General features: G+C 29.3%; 1 protein-coding gene across 1 annotated transcript in view; it reads left to right on the forward strand.

The window, feature by feature from the left end:
- The first annotated feature begins 219 nt into the window (after positions 1-219).
- The window catches only part of LOC123299318 (paired box protein Pax-6), a 111,225-nt gene continuing 97,185 nt past the window's right edge, over positions 220-14,259 (forward strand). The window contains exons 1-2 of the mRNA XM_044881682.1: positions 220-553; positions 13,900-14,140. Coding sequence (XP_044737617.1) covers positions 541-553; positions 13,900-14,140 — 254 coding nt within the window. The 5' untranslated portion in view covers positions 220-540. The remainder of the gene's footprint in view (positions 554-13,899; positions 14,141-14,259) is intronic.

The raw sequence follows: 14,259 nt of genomic DNA on the forward strand, positions 1-14,259 counted from the left end.
TAAATTTTTAAAGGTAATTCTTTTGAATAAAATGGCGTAATATAAATTTGTAATGGAAATTTTTAGAATTTTTAATCATAATAATGTTAAATTATTGCAAAAAATTTCCTAAAAATTTTAGAAATATTCCAATTTTGAATTCAAGTATGTTCTAATATTTGTGTTTTCTTTTTGATTTCAGTGACTGAAAATATCGATCGATTAAATTAATTTCGTGTCGATAACAGACTGGGTGCGACGACTCAAACAGCGGGTGCTGCACCGGTATCCGGAGCCGGTGTTCATCATCACGGTCACGGTCATAACACAACCACAAATAGTGCAAATAACAATAATAGTGTTAGTAATTATTCACGTAATACCGATCCACCGTGTAGTGTTGTACAATTACACGCTGCCGCCAGAACGCTGCAAAGTTTAGCAGCGGTGGCGTCAAGTGCAGCAAATAGTGCACATCATCATTCGGTGCATCATCGTTCCGTTGTAGATCCGCATTGTCCAACCGGCACCACGGCGCCCGGACCAGAATCTTTTTGGAAAATGCCTCATAAAGGTGAGTTGCTCAATATTTTCTATTTGAATAATAATCACGCATAATCCATATCACATAGGCTCCCTGCTCAGTCTTCATAGTTTTTAATTTTTCTAAGAGATATTTTCTGGTCTGTTTATTTTTGATAAAACCATCAAAAACTGTTTAAGTTGACCCAAAAAAAAACTCGATAAAACACAATTATACAATTCAGATCTCATTATATAAAATGTTTGTAATGCATCTTTAAGGATTAACGGAAGGATAGGTTGGACCCTTTCCCCAATTGCTGTATGATTGAACACATAATTAATTAACTGCAGTTTCAAAAAAAAGAAGGAAAGAAACATTCGGATATAACAATATTCACCCCCTCAACAATAACAACAAAAAAATGTTTTACGAGCTATAATATGACATAAACATTATATTGTTGATTATATTTTACAAGATATATTTTGATGAATAATGTGTGTAGAGTGTAGGATTATACTGTTTTGAATGTCTTATCATAGATGTAATTACCAAATCTGGATAGCTCTTAAAGACTACAATATACGCTTCCTTGATGAATGATATCAAATTGGTCCATAAATATGTAAAAGTGGACTTGATATCATGACAAAATTTTCAAGACAAATTAAAATTGATTAAAAAACGAAGAAGTAAAAATCATTCAAAGATTGTTGTACGCTTTTTTCTTGCAAAACAGGGTTTTATATGTAATCTCAATGGTGATATCGTACAATGACGTCACTATTCCATATCTTCTTCTTTGTTTAATTAGCAATTTTAAACGTTCATATTTTTCGTACTTTTAAAGATTTTCAAAAACCAACTTCACTTTCATCATTCATCCAAAGTGATTAAAAAAATTTAGTCATTATTCCAATTAGTGTAAAGTTCTCAGCGTTACGAAAAAGCTGATATGAAAACGGTTTCGTTTTGGATATTTATTTTCTTATTGAAATAGGGCAGGGAGTTCACTTGTGCAATTTCCAGAATAAGATGCCTAATACGTCTTTAAATATTTGCGTACTGTAATTTTAAAAGATCGGTAATAAAAGAATATAATTTAATTTTCCAAAAACAAATAAGGTTGCTTTATAAGCACCTAGGCTGCATTAATTAACGCAGCCACTAGATGTACTGCATTCCTAAATTCAAAAAGTAACGAAATGTCCGAAATTTAGCAATATTACAATAAACTTTTGCCAGTTTTCATGTCCAATTTTGCAGACAAAACAATAAAATTTTGTCGTTTCGCCCTCTGAGAAGACTGGAAATTTAATCATTTTAAATTCGAATAAGAGAAAAATTTGCAACAGTCGAAGAGTACACTACATTTGCATACGCGACGAATTCAACTCGCATCTGATTTTACTGAAATAAATATATCTCATAATCTAGACTTTTCCTTGTATACACAGTAGAATGAATAGGGTATGTTCCAAGTTTGATATTTAATTTTTTGTCTTCAGAAGGCTTCTAGCAATCTGAATATGTTATAAACATCTATGATAGACATATACATATTGTATAAAGTTAAAATGAGGAACATTGTGTTGTTCACTTGCAATGTTCCAAAACATCTATTCACATCTTGTGCATCTACAGTTAGCAAGGCATGCTATATGCTATAGTAGTATTCAGCCCCATAATTATTTTGAATGTATGCAGCAATATATACGGATATCTATCTATCTTCTATAAGCAATGTGTATTTGGTCGAATAACTTACAATTTAATATTATAGACTTATAGAACATATATTATAATAAATTCTACCATTCATTATAATGCGTGTTAGAAATGTACTAGAATTCTTTTTAATGCACTTTATAACTCTTTTATTGCGGTTATTCAAGTCAATTCCGAAAAAACCAAAATTACATTTTTTTGCTGATTGGATTCCACGCTTGAAAATTGATCCGATAATATCTCAAAAGAATTGTGAAATCACTTGAAATTTTTCATCTTATAAAAATGGCAATAAAATAAAAATTTTTGAAGGGAACACTTCTTTTGGCCCGTTTTGGAAACTCGCGTTATCGTCACTGTCACCATTATAGCGTGTTTGTAATTGAACTTTTCCTTAACGGATGGACCGATTTGGATGAAATTTTGCGTGTGTGTTCAAGTGGGTGAAAAGATAGTTTAGATTCGATCCTCTACAAAATGTTTTTAAGGTCCCGCACCAAAAAATTAAAGCCCATGAAATAAATGGTGGAAACGCATAAAAATTATATATTACATTACATCTTACTATTCAAATGTATGTATTTGCGCTCCTACCATATTTAACTAGAATTGAATTGGTTGTGAACAGCTATGCCAAATGCTCCAGCCAAGCCGAAGGCCAGTTGTTCCAAAGTTTTAAGTTTTTACCCCCGTCGACAGGTTTCCTTGACCGACTATCTTTTTTTTTTGTTGCAATATTTTTGTTGCAATGAGTTGATAGGTCAAATATGTTTTTCAGAATTGTAGAAACCACGTTAAAAGTTTTTTTTTAAATGTATGTTATCAACATACTTACCTACCATTAGTTAGCGATTCCTGGATAATATATTAACCCAAATTCTTCCCCATAAGCTTCTTTCTGTTCCGCAAGTTACTTAACCTTCCAGTTTGTTTAGAAATTATTGCTTTTTCGCTCGTTAAATATCACGCAACAAATTGGTGTTTTTTGGTTTGTACTTTAATACAAAAAGAAAAAAATCGATTTGCTTTAAACTGAAAAGAGCTCTTAATTTATTTTTGGTAAATTCGATAAACATAATAGTTTACGATAATCAATCTATTACCAATTATTTTAATTAATGACCAATTTATTGATTTTGTCACATGTCAAAAACATGACCAATATAAATAATTTTGATTAAAACGAATTTCAATATAATATAAAAACATGCACATTTAAATTGATAGTTTTACGATATATAATATAAACTATAATTCTATAGTTTTCGATTTAATATCAATAATAATTCATCTAAACGATTGTTAGTGTATGGTAACCTTTAGTTAACTGCTTGTGTTTTGTGTGTGTACAGTATTGCTTGCTTGGTGCATGCACACATAATGAGCAGTCAAGCGATTGTTAACTTGAACACATAATATACACACATTTATGTGGAGGGTAGGCCGAATAAAATGTCACCCTTCATTCAAATATTATTGTGAATGAATTGAATGCAATGCAACAGAACCCTACCCTACATTCTATAATATATATACTCATTATGATGTAAGTAATTTACAGTGTGTAGAAGAAACTACCAAAAACGTGGAAAATATTAGTATTTCCAAAATGAATCATAAAATTCCCACCAAATAGCTCAGAAATTTAAGAGATAAATTAGTTGAGGGAAACATTACGATTCATGGAATGTTTTTTACTGCGACGCGGCGTCAAGGACGAAGTTCAACCCGAGGGTTAAAGGGGGGCACCAATAAAGTATTGCTCATGTGTTAGTCTGATGTTTAAATCAAATCCATTCAGTAGTTTATGCGAGAAAGCGTCACAAACAAACAAATAACTTTACTTTCACATCAATTATATATAGGGATAGGACGTAAATGCAACGACATGTCAAAATTTCAAGTCAATACATCGACCAGTTTTCCAGTTTTGCCACCAAAAATAGACAGAAGCTAATTTTTTATGTATAAGCTATATAATGGGTATAAAAAACTATTATAAATAATAAAAAGGCAACAGCACACAATGTTTTCAAGCAGTTTCTCATCCAAGTACTCATTGTGCCTGATGTTGCTTAACTTCAGTGATCGGTCGTGAACCAGATATTTCAACGTGATGTGTATGTCACTGGATATGTCGCTTTCAAGAGAACGATGCACGATATGATGACCATAAAATTAACATTTTTTCCCTATACTAGAAAACTATTATAATAAAATCGCTCAACGCGGCTAAATAAGTTTCAACTTCAATAATTTCTAATAGCAGGTGCTTAAAGTTTTGTTAGATCTTTTGCTCGAAGGCATTCTTAACGTGCACAGTTATTCTGTAACATCCTGTACTATAATGTAAGTAATAGGTAGTATTACTATCATCAATACACATACACAATGTCTATCTTCTATCTGCTAGTAATCACTCCTTGTATGCTGCTGAATGCTGTATATAATGCTAATTCACGCATACACCAACGCACACTTTAATCAAGCTTCAATTAATGAAATGCCTTCGTTTTTTATTTAGAAAAGCAGCAAAGTTGTTTGTTCTTTTTTTTTCGTTTTGTAGGTTAGGTTTTCTAATTCCTAGTGTATTGTACTCAAGGGAACGATATCATGGTTTTTTGTATAGGTTGTGTTTTATCAATGGTATACCGATAATTGGGAAAATAATGATAATGGGATGGTTTTTTTTTAGATTGGAAGTTACCTTATTTCTATATGTATTCAACTTCGATTTGATAGTTTTATTTTATTCTTGTGAGTATATTCATATGGGGTTGGTTTTTACCTTTGATGTAAAATTGAAAAGTTAAATAGCTTTTGATATATATTTAAATTCACTATGATATTTTAATTATGTTACAAGATAATGTAAGTTTAGTAAATGCTTGTTGCCATGTTGGTTAAAGCAGTGGAATAGGATTATAAAGGTCGAGGGATCAAATCCTGCTCACGACATAATTTTTTTCCTGACGAAAATTGACCCAAACTTTTTAATATTGCTAAAAGGACAAGATAATCATCATTTCAAAAACACTTCAATAACGGAGTTATATGTTAGCAACCCAAAATTTAACAGCTCAAATCTACAAAGGGATATTAAAAAATTTACTTGCTTATATTATTCAAGCGACGACAGTTAACAATTTTACCGCCCCATTAACTATAATTGCTCAAAGTGCCGCTGCCTGTATTCGAACCCGTAACCTCTAAGTTGGTAGCCAAACGTTTTAAAAACGATTTAGAACGCATGACGACTGAACCGGTTTATAAAGGGAATTAATGATGATCCTAAGAAAACGTGATTTTTTGGGAACGTTCTTAAGAGAAAACAGACTTCATTTTTGAAATGAATGTAAATTCCTTCTTTCACACTACTCTACAGATAAAGAATGAATTGATATTCCATTTTTCTTGTTTTCTATATTGTTCGACATATAGTCAGTTATACTCCGTGTTCGAAACACGTAATGATCTTTCTATGTTCCTATACAGAATCAACCACGTTTCTATTGTCTGACAGACAATAAAATGATAAAATACCTTCTAGTTTCTAGAATGCTGCTGTTGTTTTGTGGCTTGCCTCTTTTCATAGAACAAATAATAAATAATCGAACAAAATGTTGTTCATTTAAGAAAAAAAAATACTTTTTTAATTTATAAATTGTTCATCGAACTATGAATTCATATTTGATTTTCATTAGAAAGAAAGGTGGTTATATTTTTTTTCAATTATTAGCAAGGTAAAAATATTGTGGTGATGGTTGCTTCTAATTAGTAGGAAAAAAAATGAGGTCGAAAGATACATTTTTCTTCGATTACTAACTATTTTTAGCTGTGTATAGTTTTCTTTGAAGCAAGAATAATAATTGTTACATTAAACGATCATGTTTTTAATTAGAAAGACTAACAAAATGGTTCAGAGTATTGCTAATGACAATTTTTAACCGGAAATTATTCGAATTATTTAAGATATAATCCGCTCTAGTCGTACGATGAGACAGAGAGTGTTTTCTCTTTTTACTATATTCAAGTTTTAGCACCAGACGAAAAATCAGCTTAAATCAAGAGCAAAAAACCGAGTATTATTATGACAGTCGTTTTTAATTCGTTACGACTCGCGGCGATTGCTCGGTAATTTTAAGTCGCGTGATGAGATATTTGCTCAGGCGTTCTGCACATATTTCGCACGTTAAATATTCTTTATATTTGTAAATCATAACCTGTACAGAACTTTACATAAATTTATTTTTTAATGCACTAGCTAGAATTAAAATATGGTAAAAATTGATTTCATTTGACGTTAGACGAGCTGTTTCTGAGTTATCAAATAGAACCCTTTATGAAAATTAGCCACGCAATAACAAAATTCAGGGGATTGAAAAACTCGGGATTCAATAAAATTGTTAAAACCAGTAGTAACTTAAACTGAAACTAACATACTCCTATAACCATTAATGGAAAAAACATTTTTGTATTCTTCTCGAAAACAACGAAACAAACAAAATAAAGATAAAAACCTTTCTCGACTGTCTGTCGATAACTAAGAAAATCATTTATTCCAATTTTTTTTTTCTATTTTATTTTACACCAAGTTTTTTTTTTTTTTTTTAATATTTTTATTCGTTTTAGAGGTTATTTTCTTATTTTATTGCAGTATATCGTATCAACCAACCTTCTTCTCGCTCTAGCAATGTGTAACATGTGAAAATAAATTCTTATTTTCACACGATACCGCAAAATTCGATTTATATTATATATAGAAAAATTCTTTCTATATCTCTATATATCTGCGTTGAATTATATTACTGTAAAATATATAAAAATTATTATTATTATTACTATTTGAAGAGAAAAATATATATTTTAGTGTATGGAAAATCTTATATATTTTTCATAAAAATTTTTGAATAACAAATTTTACCCAAAAGTATAGAGGGTATATTTTTATATTATATCATAAATTTTCAAATAAACTTTCTATTATATTTTTCTTGAAGATTTTTGAATAAGAAACAAACAAAAAATATGGGAAATGAAATATTCACATGACCTTAAATCATTTAAATAATAATCGTGATTTTTAACCGATTTCAAAAAAAGGGAGCAGGTTATCAATTCGACTGTATTTTTTTTTATTGTTACCTCAGAACTTTCGACTGGGTGAACCCATTTTGATGATTCTTTATCTATTTGAAAGCTGATGCTTCCTGCGTGGTCCCATTTCATTTTGGTTTAGTTCTGACAACGGCATCCATGAGAAAATTATAAAAGTCTTAAATTTGCATTAAGTATGCACGACAAGAGGGCGAATAACTCAATATCACGCCAACCGATTTCGATGACCCTATTTTTAGTGAAAAATTAGTTACTGTACTTCAGATTCACTAAAAATCACAAATTAAAAAACTTTTAACAAAAAGAAAACCGACTTCAAAAGTTGTTTCCTTGGTTGATACCGACTCCAAAAATAACAATAATTTTAACTACATTATATTATCGTTATTTTTTTACTTTTTAGTGGATATTAATTTGTTTTGGGAAAGTTTTTCTTTTGAAGTCGGGTTTCTTTTTGTTAAAAGTTTTATTTTTTTTTATATAATAATATTATAATCGAAAATATGACTTTTTCGAGTTTATATACTATTATTATAAAGCTTTTTCTCGAAATAAAAAAGAAAAAGAAAACAAATATAGAAAAAAAAGTAAAACTGTTAATATAATTCCATGGAAATTATTAGTATAAAATAAAATATAAAAAGCACAAAAAATCTTTTTAAGGACGTTCCTAAAAAATCACATTTTCTTAGGATCATCTTTAAATCATGTATATGCATTCTCATTAATGCCTTTTTGAAGATTGTGTTTTTAACATGTAAATCCTATATTGAAGTGTTATTAAAGATATGCTTTATTATGTAACAAAGCTAATTTTCTAAGTTTAAGTTGAAAAGCTAATGTGCATTAGTTCAAAGCATGACAAATATTTTCCTATAAAGAAAATTATAACAAGCGGCACTCGTTTTTCCATAAAATACAATTAAAGTGATGAAATGAATGGCATTTTTGTGTTATTTTCTTCCATAAGTGATTTTCTCTAAATGTTTAGACATCAATGTTTCAAAAACTGTGGTATATATCGAAAAGTTTGATACTTTACTTTCGTCTACTATTCTTCAGTTTTAATAAAATCCATCTTCAAAAGTTGGAACGTAATTCTCAAATATTTTCATACACTCATTTTTTTGGGAACGTATTTAAGGAAAAAAAAGCCTATTAACTCCTATTATACATGCAATAAGGCGGATTAAATTTTGCTTATTTGAATTTTATGTGCTTTCGACGATGACTCGATTAATTCTGTTGAGGCTTAAAAACTAGTGAAAAATGCAAATTGAGAATTCCACGTCCAAATAAAAGTAAAAATTTCTCAACACATAAAAATCACAATCGACCTTGCATACAAACCTAAATTGAAGGTTTCAAGTAAAAAAAAAATATATTCGGACATAGTTTTTAAGTGTAGACGAAGGCTAAATATTAAAAGGAATAATATGGTACTTCTTATATCATCACGATATAAATATAATCCATCTTGTAGAGTCAAGCAACCACCCATATCATCTTGTAAATACATGCACACACACACACTAACACATAGCATCTATCTTTATTTAAATGTCAAGTAAAAAGATATAGAAGGAACATCAGCACATCAACATTTTCTCATTTAGAAAACTAAAACACCCGAAGAAAAGTGTGTAACGACCAAACCAAACGAAACGAACCAAGCTAACAACATGTACACATACATATACACAGACCGTTCGCAGACAAACGGATAGACCGATGATGACGCGACCTAACCTCTTAAAGTTATTTGTGATGATGTCATTTGCAAACAACATTGTGAATAATATTGTTGAGAACGGTTTTATTACAGAGAGTTTCGACGAAAAACCATCGAGAAATCATGATATAAATTGTTTTGTAAAACAATTGGGTTAGATGGCAGAGCGCTGGTCTGGTATGACAGAGGTTGTGGGTTCAATTCCTGCACGAGCGGATCTCTCGATATAGTGTTGATTTATCATAGCGAATTTTTTTTTAATCTTATTAATTTCTCGAGCCAATTTTACTCCTCATTAAAGCCAGTTTATCGTGTTGGCTATTTGACTTTCAATCTAAAAATGTACCGCTTTTACAAGCTAGAGATCTAATATTACGATTTAATTCTGTTCATTATGTAATTTGTATATCGTATCTGTTATAAAATTGCCTATAAATAAAACGAAATTAAATTTATATCAGTTATTATTACTTCTCTAGTTTAAAATGTCAAAATATCAAATGGTTTATCTGATTTTTGTACATATCGAAAAATTTTACTTTAGAAGAGAAAAATTTTACATTACTATAGAATTTATAAGTAAAATTCGAAGCAGAAGCTTCAAGTATGATCATGCATTCACTTTTTGAGGAAGTACCTTAAATAGCTTGTTTACCATTTAAGGAGGAAAAAAAATCTTTTACCTTCGAACTTTTCTAAGCTTTCTGTATGAAGACAGCACCATATATAATATGATCACGCTGTAAAACACGTTACGATGTTGACGAAGCACAGGGATTTCAAAGTGATGAGAGGTAACTATATATCTACATAATTTTATATATACATATAGCTAGTTGTGCCTCTCTGGTTGCTTGTGTGTGCCTCGCTCGCTACACTAGCGCCTTAAATTGCATTAGTCTTAACCATTACATGGTGAATTGAGAATGTACCGAGACGTGAAAGCCTTCGTTCACATACATTCATACTACTGACTAACAGTCAAGCAGCGACGGTAGTGGTATAGGAAGGTACTACTTATTCTACATATTATATATAGAGGAATAATAATTCGAGAACCATTCGAGAAAGAGTTTGGAGGAATGAGTTAAAATATGTGTACATACTTTACTTGTATTCGAGGTACACTCGTGAGCTTGTTCTTCGTTTTCTATACGATATGCTAATGAATTTAATACATTATTACAGTATATACGTATTGTTTGTTGCACGTAATTTTAATGTAATATTTTGTATTATACAAATTATTTAAGGTGGTTCACGTGCCGATCAATTTGAATCTCTTCTCAATTCTTTTCTCAAGAAAATTCCCTCAGAGATTGAAACACATTTTTCTTAAAATCGAATATTACATATTTATTTTTTCAAGAATTTTTATTTCGAAAATTAAACAACTACAGAAAAAAATCACATCAGTACTTTTTTGCTTAAAACTGAAAAAAAAATACAAAAATATTTTTTATTTCTTTCGGAAATTCGCTAAAATAGTGGCTGAAGTTCCAATTTCGACGCCACTTATACAATTACGAGAATCTCTACAAAATACATTGCTAGCCTACTCCGATATTTTTCATTCACGTTTACTTCGAAACACAATGATTACATTATTAAAACTTTTTTTCTTACAATCTAAATTCGTATTAAATTTTATTGGCCAAATTTCTGTATGGATTCTGTACTAAAAAACACGGTTTTCTCAATCGTTTGTATGATCCTTGTTCAGGTGTTGTCAATGCAAATAATTCCGCTGAATATGCATATGACCCGATTCTGATATTGTAGATTTATTTACATACTCTTTAATCGTCTTGATTGTTACGTGGGAACTACCTTAAGTATGATATTAATTTTTGTTTGATATGTGTATTTCATAAAGGTTCGTTCCTTTGCTTTGTATATACGAGTATAATTTTTAACAGGTTTGTTTATAATTCGAATCAAGAGCCTCTTTCTATTATCTGTTGTTTGTTACAATGATGTGAGACTTTTTAATAGAAATTTATTGGATAATTTCATTTTTTTTTTTAATGACTTCGAAAGTTTTTCTTCCTACAAATGTTTGAACTTGGGAAGCATAGTTATTGTCGTAACTGTAAAAACTGATGACGTACACTTGAATTGATGACGTAAAATTGGTTACACTACATTGAGGATATCCAAAATTTGAACATTCTTCTCGGCTAAAGGTTCTTGAGTTTTGGAAGCACATATTTAGAAGTTAAAACTAATCAAATGCTAAAAATATGTTCGTCGAAAAATCAAGATTTCTTTCAAAATTTCAGAAAAAACAACCAAATAAAATTTTAATAAAGTAAAATATAATGTAAAAAAATCTAAAGTTTTTAGCCTTCTGTTTCAAAGATAATCAAAATAGTTTTACTTTTTCCAACATTTTACATGACCTTTCAACAAATTAAATAGATTTTCTTGCTAATTAAATTAATTAATTTATAAACTATACAAAAAAACCCATTATATCAGCATGTGTTGTACAAAGACTAAATTATACAAACACATCTATATTGTTTTATAATTTTACAATTACAAAATCTTTTACATCAATTTAACGTATGTCTGGTGGTCGTTAGGTTAGAACCTAAGAACCTAACCTAAAATCCGTTAAACATACACATACACACACAATACAGATATACACAACATTGATGTGAATTAATTAGATTTTCGTTTCGTAAACATATAACGTCAAAATGAACTTTGATGATCGTTAGAACATTATTATAAAACAACAAGACATTATATAAACCTTATCATCTCATGGCTATTATGTACATTAATGTTCAACAAAATATGAACAAAATGGCTTGGAAAATGGACCGAATAGGTCTACCTTTTTTTAAGGCCGTTACCTTTTAGGGAACTTAGAAAAATTGATGAATACAAAGTAAGACATCCGTCCACTGACATATCGAGTAGAAAGACAGAGAGAATCAAAAAACGATTATTCATTATTTTCAGTAATTTACATAAATTCGATTATTTTAGATGATATTCCAGTGTATTGTCAGGTTTTTAACACGCTTTTATTAGTTTCATACGTATGTTAGTATGTTAGTATGTAACGCAAAATTTGAACATGATTTTAACCCCCTTCAGAACGTCGGATTAACTAGAAATTTGGCATACTTATCAAGGATAGATGACAATACAATAATTTAATAAGTTTATTTGAAACCTGATAAGGATTTTCAGGATTAACGATTTCCATATCCGAAAATATAGACATTTATTTGCGCTTCCACCATATTTATACTGAATAAATAATAGTTTCAAAAACTAAAAAATTTTGTAGCTAGGTAAACTTAAAAGCAGAAAATAATTTCTTTAAATTCAAAAAAATCATATTATCGTAAAAAAGCGGGAGTTGCTTTTTAAGATATTTCATAATGACTTTACTTACACCAATAATATATGTCTAAAAAATACTTACAATAATTGAAATTGAACACCCCACGCTTTTTACGATAAAATAATTTTTCTGAATTTAAAGAAATTATTTTCTACCTTTTAGTTCAGCTAGTTACAAAAGAATTTTTTTTATAGTTTTTTTTAAACTATTATGTATTTGATTTAGCTTGATTTACATTTTCTTGAACTAAACAGTACTTACATATAAATAAATCTTACTATATGTATATAGTAACCGTATAAAACATATAACTACTTCACTACTATAGTATGTTCTTGTACTTGCTATATAAGTTTTACTAGCAAGAGCTAGTAGGTAGCTCTCTAGTATGATGCCTTTACAGCTTGTAGTATTTATTCAAAACTAATTGAATGAAACAAAGATATATAATAGAACATGACAAACTTTAATGAAACTATCTATATTATATATATGTTTATATAAAATAATATATAATTGTTTTAACTTCAATATTATTGTTTTATAATTATTATAAATGCTATTATAAACTTACTATGAATATTGTAGGCTATATAAGTTTATTACAAAAAAAAAAAAGATTAAAATCTTCGAGGAGTCTTCGAAAACTTCGAAGATTTAATGATGTTAAAATATTATTAAATAATAGCGTTTATTTTTGTTGACTTATTTATAACACGTTCTACTTCTAAGATGGTAATCTATTAACACCTAGATTAGGGCGCTTTCGAAAGGACTGTCAATTAAATTTTGATTATGTCTTCTATGGAGTAAAGACTATCTTCCCGGTTTTTTTTCTGACGAACAGTTAACTTTAGTAATATATCAAGATAACCAATGTACATTTCTAATTTTTAGCCTTATTAACACACCAAAACTATACCAAAATTTTGGGTAAATTACCCAAATTTAGTAAATTTACATGCGTGGTGTATTAAAATTGAATTAGATTTTCGTTTATAACAGAAAAATATTGATTTTTGTGGTTAAGCTAAATTATTTTTAATTTTATTGAAATTTTTGTATAATATTCAATAATCTTGAGTTCTTTTTCCAATAATTACCTGAAATTGATCTTTATAATAATCTTTTTCCTGCTTTCTTGGAAGTAATTAAAAATTCGACCTTAAAATTGACAAAGAAGAATAGAAATTTATCCTCACAATACAACAAATTTGAATAACAAATTAATAATGATTTTATCCAATTGTAGAGATTTAAATTGACTTTCTGGAAAACAAATTCTTAAAATTCTTTTGTATTTTGAGTTTTTGTGATAGCTATAAATGTCCCTATAAAATTATCTCAAAATTATCATGAAACTTAAAAATTTGAATTTTTATTTATTAATGTATTTGCTACATATCTAATGTTTATTTTTCTCTTTTGTTTATGCTGGCATGACCACAGAGGAAGAGCTGATGCATCATAGCGCGTCAGCCGCAGCTATGAGCCAAAGTACAATATTTGGCTGTTCAGCGGCGGGACACAGTGGTATCAATCAATTGGGTGGTGTTTATGTGAATGGACGACCGTTACCGGATAGTACACGACAAAAAATTGTTGAATTAGCACATTCGGGTGCACGACCTTGTGATATATCACGGATTTTACAAGTTTCCAATGGTTGTGTATCGAAAATTCTTGGAAGGTAAGAAAATATATTTTTACTATACTAACAATTTTATATACTTTGATTTACGAAGTTACGGGTTAACCGGTTAGCACTCTCGCTATGAGTGCTGCTCTATCTACAGTTTTTAAAAATAT

Source organism: Chrysoperla carnea, chromosome 4 (assembly GCF_905475395.1).
Source record: "Chrysoperla carnea chromosome 4, inChrCarn1.1, whole genome shotgun sequence".
Classification (NCBI taxonomy): domain Eukaryota; kingdom Metazoa; phylum Arthropoda; class Insecta; order Neuroptera; family Chrysopidae; genus Chrysoperla; species Chrysoperla carnea.